The sequence below is a fragment of the Megascapheus bottae genome, chromosome 3, assembly GCF_031878675.1.
Source record: "Megascapheus bottae isolate mThoBot1 chromosome 3, mThoBot2.hap1, whole genome shotgun sequence".
NCBI lineage: Eukaryota > Metazoa > Chordata > Mammalia > Rodentia > Geomyidae > Megascapheus > Megascapheus bottae.
Genome location: NC_143511.1, coordinates 36,909,112 through 36,923,580, shown reverse-complemented (window position 1 = coordinate 36,923,580; position 14,469 = coordinate 36,909,112). Strand labels below are relative to the sequence as shown.

Genomic DNA, 14,469 nt, shown 5'->3' with positions numbered 1-14,469 from the left:
ACGTCTGTTGTCTTAGTGGCTTGGGGCCATGGCTGGAAATGTGAGGGGGGTTGGGTAAGGACCCAAGCACAAATGGAAAGCTTCTTTTCAGAGATCAGAAGCCCTGAGAGCTCATTTCCCCATCTCCGGGGTCGGGGTGTATTTCTCCTTGTATTGCCCTCTCCCTCTTCTGGGTCCACTCATTCCCTTCAAGCTGGACATGACATTCCACTGGCATCGGATGTCTCCCTCCAGCCTGCCGGGCGCCCCTCTCCCCAGCCCAGTGCACCTGGGGTTGGCCTGGGCTTGGAGCGCGTGGCCCAGCGCTCCAGGCCACACAGCACGCGAGAGGAAAACGGACATCGTTGGGGGTGGCCGCAGCCAACTGGGCTTGTGGTGAGCACCACGGGGAAGCCACAGGCGGGCAGTGGGCCCTGGGGCCCAGACAGCCCTGGGGCCAGCTGCTCCAGGATGCCAGGACCAGGGCACTAGGCCCCCCCCCCCCCCCCCCGCAGCAGCAGAAGAATGAAGGGCTTGGCTGGAGGAAGGCCAGAAAAGCTGCTGGGGAAGCCTAAAGCCCGGCCCAGCCCTGGTAAGTGCAGCTCCAGGAAGACAGCACAGCGGGCGCTTGCAGGGCCTTGCAAATGGGGGCTTCCTGGGCTTTAAGAGTGTGTCCACCTTTTAGGAAGAAGATGGAGCACTCAAGAGAAAGGACTAAGGACCATGGAGCTAGACAGATCTGTGATAGAGATAGACAGAGACAGAACAGGGATCGTGATGGGGAAAATGGCCTCTCTTCCCCAGGCCAGGGCTGTGGGCCTGACCAGTCAGGAGGGCTGAACTCCTGGATGAAGCTTCTGCGGGTCCTCTCACCTCAAACCACCAGTTCCATGCAGAAGATGATTGCTGACAGGGAGTGCCAGCTTCAGCAGCGCTGCTGGCATCCACAGGTCAGCTCTCACTGAAGCCAGCTTCTCACTGAAGCCTGATGCTAGCAGAAGGCTGCGTTTCTCCCAAGAGGATGGGAGCAGCTAGTTCTAAACACTCACTCCTCCCCTGAATGGTGTTTCCAAAACCATTCTTCCTGGAGGCGATTTTGGTATTGCTGAATCAAAAGAGAAATTATTTGCAGCTATTGAAATCATTGTGTTTCATCTGCAGGGACAAAAGTTCAGCTTCTTAATAGCTCAAAACCTAGGTACATAAGGTCATATAGGATGAGACTTAAATGAAAGGGTCTCTAGGATATGGAAACAAGAGCTTTATCTTGTGTGATTGTTGTTCTTAAGGCACTATATTATTCTCTTCTCTTGTATTGCCCTATGGTTAATCTCACGTTGTTACTGTATGTGACTTTGTTACCTGGTATATTGTATATATGTTTATTTGAAATAAGAAAGGGAGGGGGGGAAAAGATGAGGGAGGGGGATGGAGGGAGGGAAATGGGGACACAAACATGAGAAAGGGTAGCAATATTTGTGAAGTAATTCACCTATCTGGCAAATATAATGTAACCCTTCTATTAATTACGATAAAATTATATTTTAAAAAATTTTAACAAGAAGAGAAAAGAACGTTAGGCTTCTTAGTTTCTTCTCTGTAGAAACGTGTTGCATTTCTCATGGAAGTGCATGAAGCCACCTGAGCAACTTTCATCTGTTACTTTCTTACAGTTGCCAGCCTTGAGCAACAAAAGCTGAGTAAGAGTGCAAAGCCTTAGGTTAATTTTATGGAAAAGCCTCACAAAGGTTTAAAATGAACATTTCTGGAGTGTAAACATTTTTACTGCAAACTTAATTTCTTCCTCCGCCTCCACCTCCTCCTCCTCCTCCTCTTCCTTCTTCTTCTTCCTCTTTTGGTGGGTCATGGTGCTGGAACTTAGCCTAGGCGCTGTCCCTGAGCTCTTCAGCTCAAGGCTACTGCCCTACTCTTGAGCCAAGCCCCACTTCCCATTTTCTAGAGGTTAATTGGAGATAAGAGTCTCAGGTCCTTTTGTGCCCCAGTTGGCTTTGAACAGGGATCCTCAGACTCAGCCTCGTGAGGAGCTAGTGTTAGAGGCGTGAGCCACCGCGCCTGGCTTTGGAAATCTTTAAATGATATTATAAAATGATGGCAGAAATGAGAAACAAATATTTCCTGTAAGGTATATATGAGCCAATTAGAAATTTGAAGGTAGAGTTATTGAAATGAAAATTTTAAATAGATGGATAAAAATGAAGTAAATTGAGTGTGAAGGAAAAGAGCGAATTTTTCACAGAGACAAATGGAGAAAAAGACCCCTAAAATAGACAAGACACACAGCATCAGGCTTTGTGATCCATGCTGTTAATAACCTATACTAGCCGGAAGGGTGACTAGTAAGCATTTGGAATGGGGGTAGTGTGACATGAGATGTGCTACAGATTCAGAAAAGTCACTAGTATTTGTTGTGTTAATTATATGTTGAAGATTTGGGTGAAAATATAGTAAAACTGACACCACTCATTTCTTTCTGCTTTTTCATGAGGCTTCATAAATGACAGGCCTGGTTTGCATTGCTTTTATAGCTATTAATGTTGTTCTCTGTAGTGCTTACTCTCATGTAAGGGTTTCCATAAATCATATCAGAGGGAAAGGTGGAGAAGTAATATTTGAAAAAAAGGATGGAACTTTTGTAAAGTTGCAAAGGTAGCTTTGAGCACATTAAAATGGTATTTGATAATACTTACTATTAGTTAAGCTGTACTTAAGAACTTTACAGTGAAATTGAACAACCTTGGCTATGGAGAGAAATTTTAAACCTAGAGGTCTGTACCAACAGTGACCTATGAGAGTGGTCTTGAATTTATTTTTCTGAAGGCCACAGAAAATTCAATGGAGAAATATTTACATTGATGTGCAAAGATAACAATCCAAATATTTTGTAACAAACCAGAAACATGGTTCAAGGATAAGAAAGAGAGAATATACAAACATTCTTTCCAATAAACAACATCTAGTTAATTTTGTTAATTCACATAACTGAAGCTCATTCACTATCCTGTCTAAAGGAGTTATGGACTGCTGTACAGCAAGTTCCTGGGGGCAGAAAAAGGCTTTACAATGGAAAATAGCATGGACTATTTTAGTTTTACTGAGTTTGCTTTTACTTGATTACTTATTTTTCATTTCACAATAAAGTTAAGCTGGGAAATGGTAATAAATAGGATGTCTGATACATAAAGTGTGATGATGGTAGGATTATAGAAATGTTAAGTCAATGATGTTAAAAACTAATTACTGGGGCCCGGAGTTTGGAATAGTGGTAGAGTGCTTGCCCAGCATGCACCAAGACCAGGGTTCAATTCCTTGGTACCACATACATAGAAAAAAAGCCAGAAGTGGTGCTGAGGCTCAAGTGGTAGAGCTCTGGCCTTGAGAAAGTCCAAGGACAGTGCTCAGGCCCTGAGCTCAAGCCCAGGACTGGCAAAAACCAACAAACAAAAAACCTAATTACTATCATGAGACCATAACATTCAGAGGAAAAAGGAATGAGAATATCCATGAAATAAATGTATTTAAGGTCTAAATGGATCAGTAGTCACAGTTTACATGCATAGATGAAAACTCGGCATTCTGTTTCTGTCCTGTTTGCTGTCTAGCCTCCAAGAGGGATAAGAGAGATGGTTTCAGAAGCCAGAGTTTCCACTCTTCACATTATTTGAGGGACCATTCTCCCCATAAAAGGGATGCTGCATTTTTCAGAGAATCACCTGGAGGTCGAAAGGACTCTCCACACAGCAGATCCGGCTCCAGTGTCAGCAGCAGGAGCTACTCTCCAGAGCGCGGCAAACCTTACACCTCCCACAGGCCTCAGCTCAGAAGGGGAGAGAGATCTGCTCAGTTTCTGAAAACATCCCGAGACCTTTCAACTTGGAGCTCTTCAGCAGTTCTTTCATCCAAGAGGGTACTGGCTGCCCCTCCAGTTGCAGACCAGCCCGAAGAGCCAGAGTCAAACACAACAGACTGGATAGAATTATTTGAAGATGGTCAGCTAAACAGCTGCTCTAAAGCAATAGCATCAAAAATGAAGGAGATTGAAAAGGTTTACCGGCAAGACTGTGAAACTTTTGGGATGGTGGTGAAAATGCTGATTGAAAAGGATCCTTCACTAGAACAGACTATACAGTTTGCTCTGAGGCAGAATTTACAAGAAATAGGTAAGTGGTGTATTGAAAAGCTGAAGCATTTCATTGCAGAGTATGATAAATCTGTTCAAGATTTTGGAGATCCTTTTTAGAAGAATTAGTGTTCAGGCAAAATAAATAAAGAAATGTTTCTACATTTAATAACACTGCCTCTGTATTGTGTAATTCGTTAATATATGGAACTTTGGTGATGAAGAGAAATGCTTTATAATGTATGACCACATTTCCAATTCAGTTAAAATCTAAAATAGTTCTGTAAAGATAGTTTACTTCAAATGTTTTCTCAATGTAAGCCAAGTAGTCCTTTCTCATAGTCATATACATGCCCTCATTCCAAAAATGATGCTTAAGATTGGGAGTTTGGCCTAATGGTAGAGTAATGCTTAATTTTTTAAGTTTTGAAAAAGTACTCTCTTTGGAGATCGACTGTTTGTATCTCCTAATGTTCTACAGTCTTCTGTCTTCCACCAGAACATGTGGTGATTTATTTGCTCATGAGTGTATTTCTAGTTAGTGATAATTCCACTTAAACATGAGCAAGTCCAAGGGTTTGAACTCAGGGCCTGGCACTGTCTTTGGGCACTTTTTACTCAAAGCTAGTACTGTGCCACTTGAGCCACTTCCGGTTTTTTCTGTGTAGGTGGTTCAGGAGGAATCGAACCTAGGGCTTCCTGTATGCTAGATGAGCTCGTGTCCACTAGCCCATGCTCCCAGACCAAACATGAGTAGTCTTTAGCATTCTTGTAGCAGAGACTGCCATGTAAAAATCATTAGCATTTGAGTTGTGATTTTACATTGAGTCTGCTTTTGTTAGGCCTTGTAACATTTAGCAAGTCAAGGGTACTATCCTAATAAACTAATACTCTGCTATCTTAGTGAATTCTCAGTCAGCAGCAAAACAGATTTAAAACCTCTACAATAAAGTCTATAATAAATTCATTTTCCTAAAATAAATGAACTTGTTGCACCTTCTCTATTAAAATATTCTTGAGACTATTGAGTACATTGACAAAATTATAAGTACTACATAATAAGAATTAAAGCAATTTGAAATGAAAGATAATCATTTGAATGATGTGATTGCTCCAACACCTTTCTTAGGAAAAATTTCAGCATATACCAGAGGACTGGAGTTTTACATTTTCATAAGCCCATAGGTAAAAAAGGGCTGATTGATCACATGCTCATGATTAAACAAACAGCTTAGAGACTAGTCATCTATTCATCTCTGTAATCAGGGTGGGTTGTTATTACTTTTTTTTTTTTTTTGCCAGTCCTGAGCTTGAGCTCAGGGATGAGCCCTGTCCTTGGATTTTCTCAAGGCTAGAGCTCTACCAATTGAGCCTCAGCACCACTTCCAGCTTTTTTCTATGCATATGGTACGGAGGAATTGAACCCCGGGTCTTCATGCATGCTAGGCAAGCATGCTACCACTAGGCCAAACTCCTGGCCCCTATTGTTCTTGCTTTTTGATGTTCCTAAACCATCAGTATTCTTGAAAAAAACAAAGGAGAGTGGGCAGTAAGCTAGGAAGCAGTCCTTCATGACTGAGGCAACCGAATTACCAGTTAGTTAAGAATCTAACTGATACCATTAGAACACTGAGCCAAAATATAGAATTCTTTAATATTAGTTACTATTAGTTTAGGGAAACTTTAACAATTATGTTAGTCCTCCCATCTATTTTTCTTTTCTACCATATGGTCACTTCAATTCTGGCATAAATATGGACTATAATATAAAAAATTTAATCTAAAAAGAGTTAAAAATGGAGTAATGTCCTAGAAGACTTGGCATTTCACATCTGTAATCACAGCTAAGCAGGAGACACAGGTAAAGAATTAAAGTCCAATGTTGGCTTTGCAAAAAAAAATACCAGAAAAATAAACTGAAAATGTTTGGAAAATAAGTAAAAAGCAAGAAAAAGCTGGGGCTTTATCTCAGCCTAGTAAGTGTGAGGTCCTGAATTCAAAGTATACTACTGCCCAACAATCTAAGTAAAAAGCTACCAAGGAATTAGGATTCTATTTTCTTTAGCCTCCTGGTAGTAAGGATTATGGCCATGAGCCACTGGTAGCTATCTAAGTGTAGTCATTATTCATGCTTCACAAAATAGACTCTCAAACTGCTAGGCTCCCCAGTAGAAGTCATGTTTCAACTTATTTTCAACACATATGCTAGAGAAAAACTAATTCTATTTTTCATATATTTTTATTGTAATTAATAGAAGGAGAAAAACTAATTCTTATCCAGCACTACTTATTATTGATACATTTTTAGGTCGTGGTCATTTGCTAGTATTTGCAGAATATATGGCAATATAATTTTTTGGATTTTGAGCTTAGAATGAACTTTAATCTTTTTTTTTTTTTTTTTGGGCCAGTCCTGGGCTTGAGCTCAGGGCTTGGGCACTGTCCTTGGACTTTCTCAAGGCTAGAGCTCTACCATTTGAGCCATAGCACCACTTCCGGCTTTTTTCTATGTATGTGGTACCAAGGAATCGAACCTGGGTCTTCGTGCATGCTAGGCAGGCACTTTAACCACTAGGCCAAACTCCCGGCCCCTGAACTTTAATCTTCTATCTCTGTTTCCTGCTTAGCTGGGATTATAGATGTGAGACACCAGGTCATCTAGGATATTACTCATTTCAACAGGAAGGAGTCCGGCATGTACAATTACCCACCCACCATCCCCCACCTTTTTTTTTTTTTTGTCCATTGTGGTACTTCAACTTTGGGCCTGGGCACTGTCCTTGAGCTCTTCAGCTCAAGGCTACTGCCCTACCCCTTGAACCACAGCGCCCCTTCCAGTTTTCTTGTGATTAATTTGAGACAAAGAGGCTCAAAGACTTTAGTGCCCAGTATAGCTTTGCACCATGATCCACAGATCTCAGCCTCTTGAGTAGCTAGCTAGGATTACAGGTGTGAGCCACAGTGCCTGGCAAAATACCCCTTTTCAAAGACATTAGTGGATAAAAATGAGAGTGGGGAAAATATAACAGGAACCATCATCTAAATAGGCTGATCGGTGAAGTATTAGGACAGGAAATTCAGGATGGTTTTTATTACTCCAGGCAAAGTCATCACTGTCTTATCCTGAGCTCGCTTACCAGGGTACTGAAGGAACACATCTGCAGAGACCGGGGCAGCACGTTTAGAAATAGGCCCAAGACCCACCATTCGGCTACATGCCAGGACTCAGCACTGAAGTCCATCTGAAAGTCCATGCAACCTGGTCCTCTCTGTAACAGCTGTCCTTTTCCCACTGCTATTCTTCCTCACATAGTAGCTCAAATAGTTCTCAAGTTCCCTGCAAATTATTACACCTTTATTTTGCTTGACACTAATCTTACTACTTGTGAATTGATACTGAATTCAGAGAACTGAATTTCCAGTTACATGGGAAAGTTGGAAACTGCACACAGAGGTGATCTAGAAATTACAAAGTCAAGTGAAACAACACATTCCAGAGCTAAGAAAAAAATTTATAAAACTATGAAAAATGCAGATTTCAAACAGTGATCTGCAAGAACAGCTAATGTCTGGGTTCAAGGGGGAAGGCTCAAGAAATGGACTGAGGTCTGCCTCTCACAGGCCAAGCAGGTGAACTTGGAGGTGGGAATCTAGAGGCCCAGGGTGGAAGGACATGCTGAGCTAGAGGCAGGGGAGGGCTTTGTTATGCATCACCCCTCCCCCTTTGTGACTTACTGCAAAGCAGGCCTCTGTGATGTCAGCCTTCATTGACTATATGTTGCCAAAGGAAATGCCCAGAGCTCAGTTGCTCACGAGCAATAGTGCGATTCAGATGATGGAGAATCCCCTCTCTTCACTGAAAAGCGTTTCGATCCCCTGGCTGAGCCTCGACCTCACCACCTTGGCAATGGACATGTCCGTTGCCATTGTGTGTGGAGTGGGGCTCTTCCTCCTGCTACTGCTCCTGCCCTGCTTCAAGGGAAATCCACCCTCACCCACTCCTGTGCGAAAGAACAAGATGAGGAAGGTAAGAACCCCAGGGACAGACCACCCAAAGATGGACATATACATATATATGCATATATAATGGAATTTTACCCATCCATTAGAAGGAATCATACTGTACAATTTGTGAAGAAAGCAGACTTGGAAAAATTAATGAATTAAGCAGGGTCAGAGACAAGATCATGTATTCCTTTATATGTGGAAGCTAGATTTAGCTTACAACTCACACATATGTTTGGTGGTGTGCAAGTGTATAGAAATGTATTCACTGAAAAATGATAGATTCAAGGGAGATTTCAAAGTGCAATTCCTTAGAGAGCCAAAACCCTGAAACTCAGCATCCCAGAGCAGAGCTCCTGAGAGGGAGGGGACTTGGACTCTCAACCTCATGTCACACCAAGGACCTGAGTACCACATTTTTACCCAGTGTTAGGTTGCTTACAGGGCTGTTCCAAGCCCACACAAAGCTCCCAGCAGAGGCTAAGGTCAACATGCAAAAAACAGGAAGCTGGGGGAACCTGGAAACCTGGGTGTGTGGTCCTGTGAAAGCAGAAATAATTTGCCACACTAAATATGGGGAAAGACAATGCAGGGACAAAGGAAGAGAGCAGCATTTTATCCAGGAACAGCACGTATCTGAACTTGTCTAGGGAAAGGAGAAAAGAGGTCTAAATCCTGTCTCTCTCATCTCTCATCATGTGGAGAAGAGAGGCCAGATGAGGAGAAAGAATAAAAGTGCTCTGAAAGGTAAGTTCTGCATTTTGTCTCAAGGGGAGATCTCTGACTCTGACAACCAGAGCCAGGATGCCAAGGATGTCAGTTTTTGGGTAGCCTTTAGAAGGAAAGTAATCAGAAATCCCCTTGGAATGAAGCTGATATGCTTCATCACAAAGTAGGGAGGGGCTCAGAGGCTGTGAGGTAACTGCCTCAATAGTGAGGTGTGTCACAAAGTGGGAGGAGTTAAGAGGCTATGTATGAGGTAACACTGCCTTGACAGGGAGATGAGTCACAAAGGGAGGAATGGCCAAAAGGCAAAGTGAGGTAACATTCCTTGGAGAGTGAGGTCTGTCACCTGGGGAGGAACTAAAGAGACTATGTATGAGACAGCATTCCTTGAGAAGGAGGTGTGTCACAAAGGAGGGCTAGGAGGCTGAGGCAAGCCTGCCTAGATAGGGAGGTGTGACCTCCAAGTCCCAGTGTGGACAAACTCACATCCCTAAGAATTATAATACGCATGAGATCCTTTTCCTTCCGATTCAAGAGAGTTTCTGTAGGCCATAGTTTGGCAGAGTTGAAAGCACCTTGTAAATAAAGAAGCACTACCCCTCTCTAAGCCCTCTTAGCACTGGAACCTGCCTTGTGGCCATGAATAAAAATTTGAGATCCAGTGGATCTTCCACGGTCTCTAACAAAGGAATGTCTCATTCCCCGTCCTGTAAAATCTAGGGGTTCTCCCATGTCTGCCATAACCACAGTGTGTGTTTCTAGCTTGCAGAGACACTCAGGAAGAGCTTGAGGACATTCACGATCTAGTTTCCCTCCTTACCAGGTAAGGATTTTCCTCTTGTGACTGAGCCTGCATTTCTTCTCTAGAGAATGGGGTTATCTCGGGGTTGAGGAAGACTTCGGGTTGGCACAGGATGGCACTGATAGGAAGATGTGGGATACAGAGAAGTCTAGGGGCTGTGTAAAAGATGGCAGGGTGTGCTTCAGTAGGTAGACAGCAGGTAGTCACAATTGCCCATCCTCCTGGGCCTATCAGTTGCTGAAGAAAGTTTGTCTCTGTCTCCTGCAGCCACCTAGGGAAGCTCAGTGACAACAGCAGCTCCAGGCACTTATTAAAAGGAGACACCCTAGGTGAAGTTGTCAAATCAGCGTCTGCTGCAGCCCACCCGGCAGCTGGACACTGTGAAGAGGACGCTTTCTCCAGCACTGCGTCCCCAAAGGCTTCCCCAGCTCCTTCACACGAGGGCTTGCAGCCTCTGGCCTCTACCTTGTCACCAGTCCAGACATGTTCCTCAGTTCCTGCTGAGACACAGTCACACCACACTGCGCCTCAGCCTCCAGAGCTGTTGATTCCTCTAGAACATCCTTCTCCCCGTTCTCTTTCTCCTCCACCTGTGGCCTGCACTCCACCCAGCCATGACTCAAACTCGGGTCTTCCATCTAACTTCAGGGAAATTCCACCAGAAAGCACCCCATGGAGCGCCTCTCCAACCAACAGCTCTCGGGTGCCTTCTCCTAGCCCAGCCCTCAACTCTGACATCCTGGAGCTGCTGGAGGTAGTGATTAGTAAGAGGGCTAAGGAGAACGCTGGGGAGGAGAAAGAACACCCTCTGGATTCTCTGGGGAACATGATGAAGTCACTGGGCAGGGCCCAGGACGCGGCCATCCCACAGGCCTTCTGGAACACCAAGGGAGAATCCCAGCAGCTCCCTGAGTCTCCGGAGCTGCTTCTCCCCATGGTCTCACAGAAATGCAGCCAGCTGTTCTGGGGCCTTCCCTTTCTGCACAGCGAGTCCCTGGTGGCTCCTGTCCAAATGTCTGGGCAGCCACTAGTCTTACCCTCTGTTTTATTCAATACTTTCTATAATTTCATGCCAGCACAAGACCAAGATAATGTACTTCCACAGCACTTTCCACCCCAGCCCTTACTGCAGCACTTCAGCCAATCACAAAACTACACTCCTGCCTTGACCTGGCGTCAGCCTCTACCACTGGCTGACAGCCAAGCTCAGGCCCATGTCCCATCCTATATGCCGGTCCTATCCTCTCATTCACCTCCAGTGAATTCCTGTACAGTCCCACCTGTTGTCCAACACCTAGAACATCACCTTGCCAGGAAGCACCTGGAAAGTCAGAGAATTCTACCCGCTGTGGTCAATCAGTCTCTCAAGGCCTTTACACAAGATCAGGGCCTCTTACACCAGAGAGACTTTATCAAGATTCCGGGTGAATTCATCAGCGTTGAAATGAGGAAAAAGCTGGAAAACCACCTCCAAGAGAGGTTCATCCAGCACCTCCATAAAAGAAATTGTGAGACCCAGGTGTTTTCTGGGAAGAAATCCCGAGTAACACACCAGGCAGAGGACAAGCCAGGGTGTTCACAGAACTCCAGGAATGTAGACGTATGCTGCAGAAGGGAAGAGAGGGGAACCTCAGAGAGCTCTGCATCCCAGCAATGGGGCAACTCCAGAAAGGACCTGGAACATCACAGCACTGGGGTATCCACACATCTGGACAAGGATGCAGAAAGCTCCTCAGCAGGTGGTGTGCAAGCTAACTCACTGAGAGACTCAGAAAGTGACGTGATGAGATCATCACATAGTGATTCTGAATATTTTCCCCCAATTTATTCAGGTATGAATAGTCTAGGAGAAGCCCTAAGAGCCCATTTAATCAAAAAATGGGATCAGATCAACAGGGACAAGGTCTCTTTGCATGTTAGTCATTCCAGGGGCTCAACAGACCATGCCTTGGCCCCCCTTGAAAACTCCAGCTCCAGCATTACTGGTAGAGAAGCACCCTTGGACACTAGGGAAAGCTGCACGAGCTCCTCCCAGAAGGCTTTCCTCTTGGATGCTGCCAGCCAACAGCTGCTGGAGGCGCATATCAAGAAGCTTTGGGTGAAGCATAAGTGGGGCTTGTCCCTAAAGATTCTCAAGCCCATAAATCACCTTACTTTAAAAAAGGCTCCCCCTGTGCCCATTTTCCGGGAAGCTTCTCCACACCTGGCCTGTTGTGACTTCAGGGCCAATCTCACCTCTAAGGGGGATGCATTCCAGGGAGAAGCTCTGGACAAATTGCCAAAAATGCCAGGGAGAGAAAAATCAGGTCATACCACACAGCCTCCTCAAGCACCACCACGTGAAACCCTGAGCAGAACACTGGGTAGTCACCACTGTGATCCCTCAGTGGTCTCTCCACCTGGAGAAAAAGAGGGACTGCTCTCCAATTCCAAAACGTGCAGCCTTTTAGGAAGTACCTGGCACCAGGACATTGTGCCAGGACCAGAGGGAAGCAGTCCAGAGACAAATACCAGCCCAATAATGGGCATATGTGAGACACAGGAGAAAGAAAGCCTCTGTCATGGTGTGTCCGTACGAGAGATCTTTGCATCTGACATGACTGAAGATCCCGTTGAAATGGCTGACGTGGAAGAGAGACAGCCCACTAACTTGTCAGTCAACAAAGACTTACAAAATCTGAACCTTTTAGAATTTCTGAGGACCACTCGAACGCCATTACCCTCCAGAAGTTCGATTGCTAGGCATCCACAAGGTTCATGCCTGAAAGACCAGGCAGAATCTAGCAGTACAAGTGAAAATCCACCTTTTGATGATAACTTGCAGGACTGCGACGCTGACACCTTCCTGCAAGAATGTGGACCCGACGTGCTGCTTGGCACCAACGTGCTGGCTTCACAGAGTTCTCTGAGTAGCTCACAGAACTTTTCCAGAAGCAGCACGTCCACTATCTATGAGTCAAGCTCTCCATTACGAATGGGAGGGCACAGCACAAAGCAAGAACCTAAGACCTCCATCACCGATGGCCCATGGTACAGCAAGGTGTTTCATGGCCCCGAAGAAGCAAAGAGCTGTGAGAGGCCCAGAATACAGAAAGCAAAGCCTGCAGGAACAAGGCCCTCGCAAGGCCAGAATTTGAACTCTCCTGCCCAGGTCAGGAAAGCAAGAAGTGCAAGGAAGAACTCTTCCCTATCTGCGTCAGAGAAAGAACAGCATCCTCCAGAGATTCATTTTGGAAATCGGATCAAGAATTTTTTTATGGCATTATTTTCCTCTAAAGCTAAAAGTCAGGCAGACTGCCAGCAAAACCCCAAGATCCAGTCGGCCAATACTAAGCAAGACTTATCCACAAGCAGAACGCTCAGGCAGAGTGGAGTGCCTGAAGCACAGATGCTTATGAGCACTGTAGGAAGGATCCTAGAGGAAAAACTGGGCCTTCCACAGGAGCCTTCTGCATCTAAGAAAACTTTACATGAAGTTCCGGCACCCACAGCTGGATATTCCCACCACCACTTGGCTCCTCCTTACCCACAACAAAGCCAAGTAAAGAACACCAGGGCGTCTTTTCCCCAAACCAGCCCCATTGGCCCCAGGCACCCTGTCCATGAGAGCAGGGTCTCACACTATCACCACCCTGGGACAGACTTGCCTCCCCGAAAGCCAGTGTCTCTAGTCAGTCATGCCTGCCAGCACAGACCAGAAGGGATGAATGTCTCAGGCCAGCGTATCCACTGCCCACTACACTGTCATCTTAGCCATTTGATGGTCAGCCATGCATGCCATGCTGCTCACTTGGTACCTTGTGAGGTCCATTTTTCTCACGAGAAATTGCAGCCCGTGCACCGCAAGCCTGTTTTGTGTGTGAGTAGATTGGCTGGGTACTGATGACGTCTCCCTCCTCAAATGTGTAGTGTTTAATACAGTCTTCACGCTCAATGCATGCAGTGGCTTCCTTCAGTGCCTTCGTCTGGGAGAGGGATGGGTAGTGTGTGGTCTTCCTCTAAGCAGGTGTGGCTGGGGTGGACACATGATACAATGCCACTGATGACTGTCAGCTAAAAGCCCTTATTTGAATGTGCCCATTCAGTCACTACAGCCTTTTCAGAAAGTCTGCAGTATTCCCTAGGATCTGGATGCATGGGGTGATAGCTTACTAGGCTGTTCTGCATGACTTAGATTGGGCAACCCCTGGATGCTAGGGGTCTGTAAGGAAAGCAATTCTGCCCTTCTTGTCTAGTGATCCTATTGCTCTGACTTGGGTCACTTGAGTTTGTCACTGAATTCCCAGAAAGCATAGCAGCAGGCCTGTGTGTCATCTAGAATGTTAACTGATTTATTGAGGATTTAGGAGTTAGCTTCTGCATCCTTTAACTGTTCCCTTTACTGGGATCGAAGACCTTAATCAGGGTTAGAGAATAGTATAGTCTAGCACTCTACCACTTTAACCACAGCGTCTGTGTTTTCTGGAGGTTAATTGGAGGTGAGTGTCACAGTTTTCAGAATGGTTCTCTGGATCTTCTGCCCAGGGTCGCTTTGAACAGTGATCCTTGGATCTCAGCTCCTGAGTAAAGATTACAGGCATGAACTAATCGTGCCTAGCAACATACCTGGATAATCTTTTAAGCTTCATCAACCTTGAACTGGAATGCTTTACAGGAAACAAGTTTGAGGTGTTTCTTCTACGGATTCAGGCAGTCTATACCAGAAACGACACTGAGAGGCTAGGCACTGTGAAGATACATTTCTACAACACATGATTTTCACGTAAATTCTAATAGCATTTTGTTGATACACCCAAACAGAGTATGTTTAGTAAAGTAT

At 45.1% G+C, this 14,469-nt stretch overlaps 2 protein-coding genes across 2 annotated transcripts; both read left to right on the top strand.

Moving 5' to 3' along the window:
- Window positions 1-490: 490 nt before the first annotated feature.
- Window positions 491-4,293, top strand: LOC150065353 (periphilin-1-like). The gene is made up of 2 exons (XM_090329095.1): window positions 491-571; window positions 3,600-4,293. Exons 1-2 carry the CDS (start codon window positions 505-507, stop codon window positions 4,235-4,237), a joined length of 705 nt encoding a protein of 234 aa, XP_090185221.1. The 5' UTR covers window positions 491-504; the 3' UTR covers window positions 4,238-4,293.
- A 3,656-nt stretch (window positions 4,294-7,949) lies between these two features.
- Window positions 7,950-13,533, top strand: LOC150065352 (spermatogenesis-associated protein 31A6-like). Its single transcript, XM_090329356.1, has 4 exons — window positions 7,950-8,135; window positions 8,806-8,869; window positions 9,611-9,671; window positions 9,918-13,533. Exons 1-4 carry the CDS (start codon window positions 7,950-7,952, stop codon window positions 13,531-13,533), a joined length of 3,927 nt encoding a protein of 1,308 aa, XP_090185482.1.
- The last annotated feature ends 936 nt before the right edge of the window (window positions 13,534-14,469 follow it).